This window comes from Mauremys reevesii, linkage group 4 (assembly GCF_016161935.1).
Source record: "Mauremys reevesii isolate NIE-2019 linkage group 4, ASM1616193v1, whole genome shotgun sequence".
Taxonomy (NCBI): Eukaryota; Metazoa; Chordata; order Testudines; family Geoemydidae; genus Mauremys; species Mauremys reevesii.
The window spans coordinates 17,867,311-17,880,683 of record NC_052626.1 but is presented as its reverse complement, the minus strand read 5'-3'; the positions used below and the strand labels follow the sequence as shown (position 1 = coordinate 17,880,683).

The 13,373-nt window shown below is 39.9% G+C and overlaps 1 protein-coding gene across 4 annotated transcripts in view; it reads left to right on the top strand.

Moving 5' to 3' along the window:
* CEP170B (centrosomal protein 170B) overlaps positions 1-11,644 on the top strand; it is a 143,911-nt gene extending 132,267 nt beyond the window's left edge. For 3 of the 4 annotated variants that reach the window (XM_039536697.1, XM_039536695.1, XM_039536696.1), the window contains exons 15-20: positions 2,169-2,207; positions 3,181-3,324; positions 4,865-4,953; positions 5,702-5,795; positions 7,044-7,095; positions 7,893-11,644. In XM_039536697.1, coding sequence (XP_039392631.1) covers positions 2,169-2,207; positions 3,181-3,324; positions 4,865-4,953; positions 5,702-5,795; positions 7,044-7,095; positions 7,893-8,128 — 654 coding nt within the window. In that variant the 3' untranslated portion in view covers positions 8,129-11,644. The remainder of the gene's footprint in view (positions 1-2,168; positions 2,208-3,180; positions 3,325-4,864; positions 4,954-5,701; positions 5,796-7,043; positions 7,096-7,892) is intronic. The other variant, XM_039536698.1, reaches the window with a different exon arrangement.
* The last annotated feature ends 1,729 nt before the right edge of the window (positions 11,645-13,373 follow it).

The window sequence follows — 13,373 nt, the reverse complement described above, 5'->3', positions numbered from 1 at the left end:
TTTCTACAACAATGCAACGAGTTTGGAAGAAGAGATGGGACTGACTTTTAAGGATGTCTGATAATAGGCTACCCAAATGAGCATTTCTTTGGCAACCCGAGGGCAAGAGATGGGGAGGTCTACCTAGAGGTACACTCCATCGCACAATAATGCCTGAAGTGTTGTCATTGCATCTGAATATAGAAGATCTAGAAAAACAAGCCCAGAATAGGGATGATTGGCTCCATTAGACTTCTGCCTTGTGCCCCTGATGGTGCGGGAAGGCTAACGATGACAATATTAAATGTGCATATGTGAGGGTGCAGAGTTGGGGGAGCAGACACTGTTTGATAAGCAAACTACTGTAATTGTACTAGGTTCAATAGAAGGCTGTTTGATAAATGGTCACTGGACTCGGGTAGAGCACTCGTGTGAATAAGCAAAGCAGTTTGTTGCACATGACCTGTCTGGCTTATACTAAGGGTGTGTATATAACACATAGTACACCACTAATCCAGTGCCCTGGTTTTCCATTGCTGCGTATCCATTCCTTTTCTAAGAAGGGAAGAATTCAGGGGCTCAGCTTGTTTTTGGTCCCCCAGGCACAGTAAGAAGAGTAGTAGCAACTTCTATGATGTTTTTAAAGCTTGGTCAGTGGGGACTAACCTGGAGTCTGGTAGAGGAAAAAAATATTTTCGAATACAAAATACTATTCAGATTGCCCCAGCTAGAAGTACCTCACTGTAATTCAATGTCAGTGTTTTCAGTCTATGCTGCTGTTTTCAGGGGTTTATAAAAATGACCATAAATATTCACTCTGGACTCATACTTGGCACAACAGTTCGGAGCCCTAAGCAAATTGATTTTTTAATGTCTTTTATTACCACAATCGATTAAAAATTTAAAATTAGCTGTGCCCTTTTAGAAGATAAAAATGGGGCCATTAAACTGCATTTTTTGTGTTTTAATCCTGATATTTTGTCTTCTACCAGTACAGGATTGGCTTGGAGTTAACCCAGGATGTTTTTCAAGTTTCCAAGTGCACATTTAGTGAGGATTTTAGTGGCCCCTGTGTTGTATAGTGTATGGATTGTACAGTTCCCTGAAAGGCAGGCTTGTGCACTACTGTGAGTTTACATGGCTTGCATTTTCAAAAGTGACTTGTGATTTTGAGTTCCTCGGTTACTGGATGCCCAACCTGAGATGTCTTTTAAAGGGTCTAGTATTCAGAAGTGCTGAGCACCCACCCTGTGAAAATCAGGCCAGTTTAAGGTATCTCCAGCGGGGCACGGTGAATCACTAGTAACTTTTGAAAATTTAGGTTTGTGTTTCTTTAAAAAAAAAAAGTCTAATGATATGTGAAAAACATTTAAGTCTCCTTCAGTATTGTTATGATGTGTGTAAGGTATTAAGAATGACATGGGCCAATACTTGCGGATATGATAGAACTGTTGATGAGTATAAGCCAGTTTCTCATGAGACAGTATTTCACAGGGTATAAGTCCCTAAATATTGGATGTACACCATAGTAGGAATGTCTCATTTGTTACCATTGATTTTTAGTGAATCTTCCACCACCACTCCCAGCATAATGCACTAAAAGCATTTCCAAAGTTCTGAAAGGATATTTAAAAAAATGAACAATAGAGGGCAGAATTGTGGATATATAATCCACCGTAACTGAACATTTTGGATGCTGTATGTATTTAACCCAGTGTCTCTTGCTTTCTTACTGTTTATAACTCATGCTCGGTTGTGCGATGCTTGAGTATACAGCCCTTGCCCCAGGATCCCCAGTTTCTCTCCATTTTGCTTATGAGAGTTGTGTGATATGCACCAAAAGCCCACTGCACTCTCTTCACAGTTCCACAATCTCTGTTGCATAGCTTGTCTGATTTCATTAAAGATAGTCCATATTACTGCAGTTCATTTCTTTTCAATGTAATCAGGGAATTGCCACAGATCATCTCTGAGGAATTGGTGTGTGAACAAATTCTCAAGATGCCACTGTGCATGTCCATGTTTGGGAATTTCCCATGGAAGTATGTTAGTGTTTTTAATGATTGTTCTCTGGAATGTGCTTTTTTTAGAATGCCACCCATTATGGTTTATCTTCCTCTGATAACTACTGTCTGAGTCATGTGGTCAGCATTGATCTCTTTATCTCATTTGTTTCTGTTTTAACACAGATTGCTCGTACATCTTTACGGCCGGCATATCCATCTCAGGTGCACTTTTCATCCCATTGTTTTGTATCTCTCTCTCTTTAATGTTGTTTTCCTTACATCCTCCTATGTTTTGTCTAATGGGTGTTATCAATTTTAATCTAGTTGTCTTGCTTATTGTGTTTATCCTTTCTAGTATTATTTACATGTTTTAATTGCTTTTTCATCTTTTCCATGTATTAATAGAGATTGGCTTTGCTTAATTTTAACGTCACTTTAAGATTGTATTAATTTTTCAGATTTTGATATATTAAAACAGGGGTCCGCAACCTCTGGCACACGGCTTGCCAGGGTAAGCACCCTGGTGGGCTGGGTCAGTTTGTTTACCTGCCGCGTCGGCAGGTTCCACCGATCGTGGCTCCCACTGACCGCGGTTCGCTGTTCCAGGCCAATGGGGGTGGTGAGAAGCCGCGGCCAGCACATCCCTCGGCCTGCACTGCTTCCCGACGCCCCCATTGTCCTGGGACAGCGAGCCACAGCCAGTGGGAGCCACAGTCAGCCGAACCTGCTGACACGGCAGGTAAACAAACTGACCCGGCCCGCCAGGGTGCTTACCCTGGCGAGCAGCGTGCCAGAGGTTGCCGACCCCTGTATTAAAACATAAAATGCACATGTGTGAGCAGGTCTTATCTGGAAACAATCATTTTTCTTTTGAATTCAACCCTGAATTCATATTAGGCAGGGATTTAATTTGTAAGTACTTTCTGTGGTACCAGTGTTGCAAACATGCACATGAGTAGTTACATTGAGTTTCATGGGACAGCCCCCATATATAAATATTTGCAGGATTGGGGCCCAGATGATTTGTTTCAGAACCCATTCCTGCTTGATTAGGACCTGAACTGTGGAGCTCTCTTCTTGGGCTTGCCTCGAAATCTGTAATACCTTTGGAAACGGGCCCATTTGCCTGCCTTGTATTTTTTTTTAATCTGTACCACAGATAATTGCAACTGACTCATTGCTTATTATTTTTAAGTTGGTGCAGCACATTCCAGAAGCAAGTCTGAACTACCAGAAGGTGCCTCCCGGGTCAACGGGATTCAAGGATTTTGATCAGAATATGAACAACAATAGAGAAGAGGATCTCTCGAGAAAAACGAGGGCAAGAAACCGAGAGGAGGCAGGTTTTTTTTCTCCTGTACTTTATAAGCTTGTATATAATACTGTAAGTTGCAACCCATATGGCTATACTTCCTAACTAGCTAGCTGAGGGAATTCAAAGAACTCCAGTGCTCAGGAGTCCTTGACTTTGTAACTATAGAAATACCTGTTTAGAAAAACCCTTATACTGGATGCTGGGTAGAGTTTTCTTTTTGATGTAAAACACTAATAGAAACCTGGGAATTCTACTAAAAGGAACCAGGAAGCTATGGAACAAGATTTTCAAAGGTCACTAGTGATTGTATCAGAGGGGTAGCCGTGTTAGTCTGGATCTGTAAAAAGCAACAAAGAGTCCTGTGGCACCTTAAAGACTAACAGATATATTGGAGCATAAGCTTTCGTGGGTGAATACCTGCATTTGACAAAGTGGGTATTCACCCACGAAAGCTCATGCTCCAATACATCTGTTAGTCTTTAAGGTGCCACAGGACTCTTTGTTGCTTTTTAGTGATTGTAAGCGCCACGCTTTTTGGGTGCCCAATCTGAAACTTCTTAGAAAAGCCTTGTTTTCAGCACTATCTGAAAATTGGGCCTTTTTTGAAAAGTGCGTCAAGTTCAGCACCCACAACCGCTAGTCACTTCTGAAAATCTTGGCCCTCCAGTCAGTATTTGCACTTCATGTTTTTGCAGCTGGTACATAGCCAGTAAGACCAGTCATAGAACAAGATAATATTCAGGGGTGGCAGAAGCTAGACCATGCTAATGAGCTTCTGCACTGGGGTTGGGTGTCCTGCCACGGCCTACACATTGTATTCACCCTAACCCTCAGTAAAGCATGAGCAGCTCTTGATTCTGTCCCCCCAAATGCTCCATTTTAGGATAGCAATACAGTAGGACATGATGTCTACTGGCTATTCCAGTTGAGGTCTTTGCCAGGTAAACTGGAAAGATTGCCCCCAGAAGGCTTGGGAGTCTGACGTATAGGATGCTGACTGGCGTGCTGTGAGTTTTTTATTAGGTGGGTTAAGCTGATTGCAATGAGAATGTAAAGCTTTCACTCAAAAGGCCATGGATACTATATGGTAGAGACTTGGGTGTATTGTTTTTTCACAGCAGGTTGTAACGTTGCTTTTCCAAGACTAACGCTGTGAAAGTAACCTGGTTTTGAGCTACAATATGAAAACACATTGAACATTTGCAATGGTGGTTTTCTGTTTTGGTCTTTAAAACCATGGGAGGAGTTCAGTGATTGGTTTAAAAAAAATATGCTTGAACAGTTTTATAACTGAAATCAATTCTGCAGGCCTCTCTCTTCCTTTACTCTTTAAAATAAAATGTTAACAGATTAGTGCTAATCCCCTCAGTGAAGTACTGCAATAAAGCTGCTTTTTCGCTCATCTCCTGTTTGAGTTTTAAACATGATCCAGATTCAGGAAGCCTCAACTGAAATGCTACCATCTCCAGTTAAAGAAATAAACTCTTTTGACACAACCAGTATAGAATAAAAATGGTAGCTCTGAGGGCACATTTTCAATATGATCTGATCTGTTACATTGTAGGTCATCTTTGACAACCTGATGTTGAACCCAGTGTCTCAATTATCCCATGCGATCCGTGAAAATACAGAAAACCTGGCTGAAAAAATGAAGTAAGCTTTTAGCTCTGATCTGGAATGTTCTCTTGCCCGTTGAGCTGTTCCAAGGAAGGGCGTGATTAATTTATTACTTATAAAAGGTACTGGATTGTCATCCCTGGAAACTGTGGTTGTCTGTACACAGAAGGGGAAGAGCACAGACTGCAAAAGTAGAAAAAGGTTTTTACTTCCCTCCTCCGTTTCAGAGGCTTGTCCTGTAGTATAGTCTGTCCCTAGATAACTGAAGCCTTGACCTAGCTTCATAACGCAATGTCAGGGTGTTTGCATAAAAATGTAAAGTTCACTGTATAGGTACAACTAACTTTGTTATGGAGGACGGTGTCCAAATGACGGCAACTCAGAGTACATGCCTATTCTGTCCTGCCTTCCTGATGCATCTTAGCCTTCCCTGGAGGAGTCTCGCCTATGAGAAGACGGGGAACTCGTTCTCTATTCCGTTCAGTCCATGGACCCCCCCATTCCAAAACTTCCAGCGCATATGCAGATTGTGATGGTATTTGTTGTGATGCCCTCTTGGAACAAGATTGTCAGCTCCTAGGCCTTAGGGCAGGCAGCAGGTGGGGAGTGACTTTTGGTTGCTTGTGAGCTAGAATGAAAGTGGAGATGAAAAGCCCTTTATCTCATCACTAATCTACAGAACCCCGTTGTTGCTATGTTTTGTGTCAATTGTACACTGTAAACAAATGTAAAGGATATATTTTTGGTGGACATTTTGTAAAACGTACAATCTCGTGTGCTTCAGAATTGTGTTTCAGAACACCGAAAGGACCTGGGAGGAGATGGAGGCCAAAATTAACTCGGAAAACGAAGTGCCAATTTTAAAGACCTCAAACAAGGTAACGTGTTTGTGCATAAGCAAGCTTCTTGGCACCTTGCTTATTTCTTAAGACACGTCTTTGCCTAACAATTTATGGACTTAGGCTGAGACTTTCAGAGCAGTTAGATGTCCAGCTAGCATTGAATTTTAATAGGATTTGGTTGCCTAACTTCTTTAGACTCTTCTGAAAGTCGCAGCCTCAACTTTGAATGTAAACATAAAAGTGACACATAGTCACTGTAAAAGAATTTTCCATTGTAAGTAAAAAAAAAAAAAAATTAAGAAACCAAAGCAGTGAGCTTCAGAACCAACCAAACCTATTTCCTAAATTTTTATTAGTCCAAATGTATATATTGAACTTCCTCCTTCTGTTTTATGGTGTGACTATTATATAGTCTCATACTGTTATTTTAATGTCAACTTCACCTATGTCTCCCCTTTATTAGTCTTCAAGGACCCAGTCTTGCTAAGGGAGGCATAAACACAGATTCTTGTCTAATTACCACTCTTCTCAGTGTCTCCCACCAGCGCAGCTACATTGATGATAGCACGAGTGTAGATGGGGCATAGGCATTTTCACCATTGTGTTCTCTTCATTTACCACGGTTACACAAGAGAGTGGTAAAAATGTTGGTGCCTCAGTCATCGTTCTCTGTACTCCTGCACAGACTTCTGTTTTCATTAATAGGACTCCCTTGGGAGCAATGCAAAGATCTAAGAACATGCTTAGTTATTGGGCTCAGTGAAACCACTCATGTTTAAAGCTAAGGATGTGCATAAGTCTTTGCAGGATTAGGGGCTCGCAGACCCCTTTGCATTATTGGGCCATAATGTCTGTCCAACAGCTAGAGTCTCAAAAGAAAAGTCTAGTCCAATGCACATTTTTACTGAGTGGCTTGGTAGAGCTTTTTCAGATATGGCAAACCAAATCCCGTGGGTGTTTGCCCAGATAAGCATGTTATTTTGATGCTCAATAACAGTAGCTTGAGAAAATTCAGAACTAAATATGAATTTACCTAATCAGAAAAAGGTAGAATAACAAGGTATTCTATCAGGTTTCAGAATAGCAGTCTGTATCCGCAAAAAGAACAGGAGAACTTGTGGCACCTTAGAGACTAACAGATTTATTTGAGCATAAGTTTTCGTGGGCTATGGCCCACTTCATCGGATTTTATTCTAGGTATTCTATGCAGGCTTGATTCCTAAAGTAGTTGAATGTTTGGTTGGTTGGTTAGTTAACTGATCTTTTGGGTGTATTTGTTTCTAGGAAATCAGCTCTATCCTAAAGGAGCTACGAAGAGTTCAGAAACAGCTGGAAGGTTGGTAATTTTAAAATGTTCTCAATTTCTCTCCTAAATGTAGATGACTAGTACAAAATAAAGTACCATTGTAACTTGTTGTGATTTGCTTTGTCAATTTAAACTTTGTAAACGTAAAGCACTCATTCATTTTATGCATGCATTGCTCCTCGATATATACAAACAGAAGACATATACGGGATGGATTTTTCTTGTGTTGCAAAAATAAGAAAGTTACTGACTTCTGAAATGCTGAAGTTATTGCTGTGGAAATGGTTAATTCACAATAATTAGGACTTCACCACAAGATGGACAAGCCAAGGCTTCTGTTGTTCAGACCCCCACACGGCTGACAGCCCTATTCAGCCAATAAGTCATGCCATATTTTCATACTACTTTTAAGCAAGTGTTCGTGTTGACTTGAATCCATTACGGAAGGTGCCACACTATAGAGATAACAATATGAGCTCAATGTCTGACCCTTGTTTCATTTTAATAGTTAAGAAAATGTAAAAATGTCTTATTGGTGAGTGATTGGAGTTTGGCAGGTGTTTCTCTTTTTCCAGTTTAAACAGAAAACGTCAAGTCCTAATGGTAAAGGTCAATTTTGGAGGGGTTTTTATTTTTTTGCTTATTAAAATTGCTTGGGCCCAAGGATCATTATAAAGAAGGTGGAGTGCAGTCATGGGCAGGAGGGAACAAATTGTGATTAACTGGGCACAAGAGTAGTCTAGAATTCTAAAGGTGAGAGTTTCTGTGTAGAAATGCTGCTGAGTGCAGCTAATACGCATCTTTCTATCTCTTTTCTTCTTCCCCAGTTATCAATGCTATCATTGACCCCAGTGGGAACTTGGATGTAGTTGCTACTAACAAAGCGTCCTCTGCTGCTACACAGTCTACAACCACTAAAGTCAGGACTGCTAACCATTCTGGCTCCACGTTGGAGATTTTGTCACCAGTACAGATGAGAAATTACATCCAGAAATCGAACTGTGGATCTTCTAGCCTACAAGATGCTAATTTCATTCCAGATGGAGAGAAATACGTGATCTGATACAATATTTTATATTGCTCTCATACTGTCATTTACTGTGGCGTTAGTTCTGTGTCCGAGTGGTTGTGGACAGTTTGTATGGAGCAGTTGTTTAGATTGCTAACACATTACACACGCACACACAAACACACAAAAAACTATGCTGTGTGGATGAATGGCAAGTCTGTATGCCTTTTGAACAAGACTAGCGCTGTGGAGCAGCACATATTCAGCATAGAGGCAAACTCTGATTTTTACAATACAACTCACTTCAATTCTTCCAATGTGCCATAAGAAACATGCTTTACATATCCTCCATTTGCTACTGCCGAAGCTCTAAAGTGTTCTTGGATTAGCCTGTTTATAATTCTCAGTTACTGGTAGTTCAGTTGTAACAAGGCTCTGTTTAAAAAAGAAGTGGACTTTTTTTTGATTGGCGCTACATTTTGGACTGATTTTAAAAATAGAGCATTACTGTTCTGTTGGAATCAACATGCATACCTAGCAGTATAATGGTGCAATACAGTGGGTTTCTATAAGGAACTCTGTTTTGGTCATATGAAAATTGTTTTCAGTGTTTGCAAAAAAAAAAAAAAAAAGGAAGGAAGGAACCACTTTGAATCTATGTGCATCATGCTTTCAATCCAAAACCTTTGTTTTTCTATTGAGAAGGTGTAAAATTTCTAATATAGTTGTAGATTCTGAACATATTTAAGGCACAAAGCTTCAAGTATACAGATGTAGATTAGCCATATAAATGAGAAGGTCAGTTTTGATAGCTGAGCTTGCCAAATTCTCATTATTTCAGTTTAATCAATCGCTGTCTGAAACTTTTTTTGAAAATATAATAATAATAATAATCTTTCATATTGAGCTGCAAATTCTCCTGAATGAGCTAAAGAGCAAGTTGTCTGTGATCAGCCAATTACTAAGAAAAACATCTGTTCCATTGGCTCATGTACTAAACTTAATTACACAATGGCTGTGAACTAATATTCACTCTACAGCACTCAAAATAATGGCTTAAATGTGGCTCTGCCTTTACTGATTGTGTTGTCATGAGATTTTTCGTATCCAGTTATGCACGAATACACACCATCCTGTTGTATTCTTGAGAACCTACCCAACAGTGCAAAGCTGCTGGTGTTACAATGCAGCATTGGTATGGCAGCTCACTTTTGGTCCCTTATAATCTTAGGAACGCTAAGGATTATTTTGCAGCAGCATTGAGAGTATACTGTAAAATTAGCTTTTTATATCCCATCTGTCCAAGTGAGCTGCCAAATTCTAAACAAAGTATTTGAGTGGCTTTTTGGAGAGTCTGTTTGAGGCATGCAGTGTGCAAACTGGGATCTGTCCCTATTGCATGAATTCCTCTTGACTGAAAAACAGTGATCAGGAAACGAAAGTGTATCTGCAGAGTTGTGGGAAATACACTTACTGATGGACGTAAGCAAACTAAATTCTGCTACGCACTCACACAGTGTATAATTTTGCTAATGCAAATAGCTTCCCAAGCTCGATTGCTCTTTATGTGCTGACTTCATGGGGCGGGGCTCGGATTGATTTCATAATTGGGTCAGTTAATTGACCTTTTCTCCTAGGATTTTGCTAAAGTGTCAAATATTTATGATTAAATAACTGGGCTGCTCACACCGTGTTTAGTGTACTAGCAAATGGCAGGATTCTGCTTCAAGTGCCACCAGTGGGATTTTTCCATTGATTTCAACAAGAGCAGTCCCAAAGGGGGAGTTTGCTGGTTTGCCATGCTAGTGTGTCCTGCGAGCCTGCAAGGTTTTGCGTGTGCGGGGGGAAATAGTGTAGTTTTGCTACCAGTGTATCCAACAGAGAACATGGCTCGTCCGCTCCTGTGGAGATTTGGAGGAATATACTGGACTTCATATGAACACTATGATGATGGGAGTAAAATTTACTTTGCAAAATAACTAGGAACTTGGCCTTTAAGTTTCTCTGGCTGCCTGTTATGTTAATGCTGTCTGATTGTTCCAATGTATCCTTTTGGAATACTTGCCTGTGTCCTTAGTTAATATCATAAATAGTGGTATGGCTCTTGACACATGGTAATTCGTTTTCAAAAGTCTCCTCGGTGAGGGTCCGATCCCGCAAGGTGCTGACTCCGACTCATTGGAAGTTGAAGGGCTTCAGCAATATAGTCCGCTAATTACAGTTTTGCAGTAGACAGGTGTGTGTTTGAGTTACGCATCAATGTCAGATTTTATTATTTGTTTCTACTTTTTACTACATTGTCCCATCCTCGTGGCTATGCTCTAGTGGTTTTGTTTCTTGACACCGTATCCTTGATGTGACTTCCATTCACTTTCACTTGGAAACTTACTAGTTTCTACTTTCATGAAGTGACCCATCAGAGATGAATTTTCTCCCTTTGCTGTTCCTCTGCTCTTGGTATCCAAATATCTTCATTGCCGGTTGCGTAAACCCAGAAATATGGTACCTTTAAGAAACAATTGGAAATAAAGCTGGAGTCATGAATCTCTAAAAGTTTTAGTCTGGGGGCAGGGAAAAGCACAACCTGATTTTGTTTCATTTTGAATAATTTGTTCAATGTGATATTAAAAAAAACACCTGTTTTCCAGCATAAAGTTCTTATTGAGAATTTTTCAAGACTAGTTTAATTGCAGTCCTGGTATGTAATCATTTTGGTGCTGAAATGTAACCAATATATTTGAGGTACTTAATTAATCTGAAGTATACCTCATTCTGCATTTGTCTGTTAGAATTAAGCCAAAGAGCAAGCCACATAATTATAAACCATTAGCCAAGGTTTGGTCTTATAAGCAGTATTCTGTGACAACAATAAAAAGTCTGTACAGTTCTGATGTGAGTATCACAAGCATTTAGGGTCTGATCCAATGGCTATTAGAGACAGTGGAAAGATTCCTTTTGACTTTAATGGGCATTGGGTCAACCTTTAGTTGGTTAACTTTCAGTGAGCTTGATGTGTGCTCCACTGACCTAATAGTCATTCATACAGTAAATTGTTTTCATATTTGTTGTATTTACATTTAAAAAATTAGGCTGGCATTTTCAAACAAGTCTAAGGAAGTTAAGCACCCAGCTCTGATTAAACCTTTCCGGAACGTGGATGCTAACGTACTTAGGCGCCTTTGAAAATCCCAGCCCTTGTTCTTTTACTATACTTGAAAACTGTGCTCTCATTGAGATTGTTTTCGAATGTTAAACTCTTGAGACTTCATGATGATGGAATGAATGTAAATTCTTGAGAGAATGCATCAGTGCTTTGCGAGCAAGAGCCTAAGTGTGTCTACAGTACCGTCGTGTTGTGGTCGTGCTGAGAGTGTGAATAAAGCCTAAGTCATCCTTGAATATTTTAATAAAGAAAAACCTTACAGAATGTTTACATACAGCCTACTGAAAAAAGTGTTTAAAATATATAAGTGCAAGATTCTACTAGTTTTTTCTTCATTTTTGCAGATCACACTAGATATTTTTAAAATTCAGCAAATATGTGTAATGATTTTGCAAAAAAAAAAAAAAGTTAATTACCTGTTTACTTTGGATGTGCCCTGTGCTGAATTGTGCCTATCTGACTATCTGCTGTTATGCTGCCGATTCTGCTGTTCTGAACTCTTCACTGGATCATTCCATTTGCATGCAACACAAATGCAAGCTGTATGAGAGTAAAGCTGAAACACGTTTGTATACCTTGAATTGATCACTGACTGTCTCTCTTTTTTTTCCACACTCTCTTCTTGAAATGTTGTGTATAATTTTGATTTCCTATTTCTCCCACCCTGTTTCTTTCTCTTGTTTTTTGAATGGTAATTTATTTTGTTTTGATGATAGACAGTATCTGTACATTTTGTTCCAAGGTGATATTGTGGCTGTCTTTAAAAATAAATTGTTATTTTATATAATTTTATCATAAAATTTCTTTAATAAATCATTCTTTTATCATGTGACAAATCTGATTCTTTTGGGTTTTTTTGAGATTTTCCCATATCATAAAATTAATTATTTGGAGAATTAAACTATTGATCTTACACTGCCCCTTATAATGGCATGAAGGGTCATATTGCTACATAGTAACAAGCACGATTGGAGTCTCTTACAACTATATTGTTGCCTACATAGAGCGCCCATTTCACGCACACTGATTCACTCATGTGGATTCAATTGCAGGGTGGAGGCCTGAAAATCACCTTCTGTTCTGAGGCCCTTTTCTTACTTCTGAATATTTGGAGGGTTTGCGTTGCATTGCAGTTGTTGGGACGCAATTCGTTTGCTGCAATTAGTGAGGGTATTTTTAAGGATTAAACCCAGCTTGATTTTATATGCCCTGCCCCCATTTAATCCTTTGAGTTAAGGTCTATCCCTGCCTGAATTCTGCGTCCTCTCTCACACTGCTGAAAAGGCGTCATCTTCTCCTGCTCAGCCTAAGGAGCTCTCACCACTCTGATCAGTACAGAAGTTGAACTTTGTTTCAGCTTCCTCTGTCACGTCCAAGTTTCTGAACAAAGCAGCATGATGGAACAGGCATGGCAGATGCAACGTTGTGTGATGAGTTGTTCCAGCGATGAATCAAAGTATTACCAAAGTCAATCCCATTTTTTCCGTCTATTTGGGGCCTGATGCAAAGCCCAACTGAAATCAATGGGAGTCTGTCCTTTGGATCAGGCCTTGGAGAACTGGACGTTTTACTTTTAACAAACTAGATTTGGCTTTTTTTCACCAGCCATGGGTTGTGTCAAATGTTCCTGCCTCTTTAGAAATGCTTCCTCTAGCTCTGCTGGTGTCAGAGGTGCTGGAAGTGGGGCGGGGCGGTGCTGCCACCCCCTGGCTTGAAGGAATAATAACAACCTAAATACATGGTTTCCACCTTCAGGACCTCCCACTATAGCAATTGTTCCAGCACCACTTGCTAGTGTAATCTTTTACAGAGAGAGAGGGAGAGAGACACCCTTACATCCCCTAAAATACAGCACCGATTGTATCCTTACTGTGACACTCTCCACACCCTGACTTAGCAACACTGAGCAATATTTCTGAGTGTTTTAAATGTCCAGCCAAGTGCCCTTTGAAACCAAAGGGGCAGCCATTTCCGTCATTTTTAATAAGTCGTGGCTGAATAAAAATAAGATGTGGTGGAACTGCTGCCAAAACTATTCGCTCAGTGATGAAGGCTATTATCATTCACTTTTAAATCTTACCAGAGGAAAGGCAGAAGCAGCTATCACTACTGCTTACCGCTAAGTCCAGCAGTCAG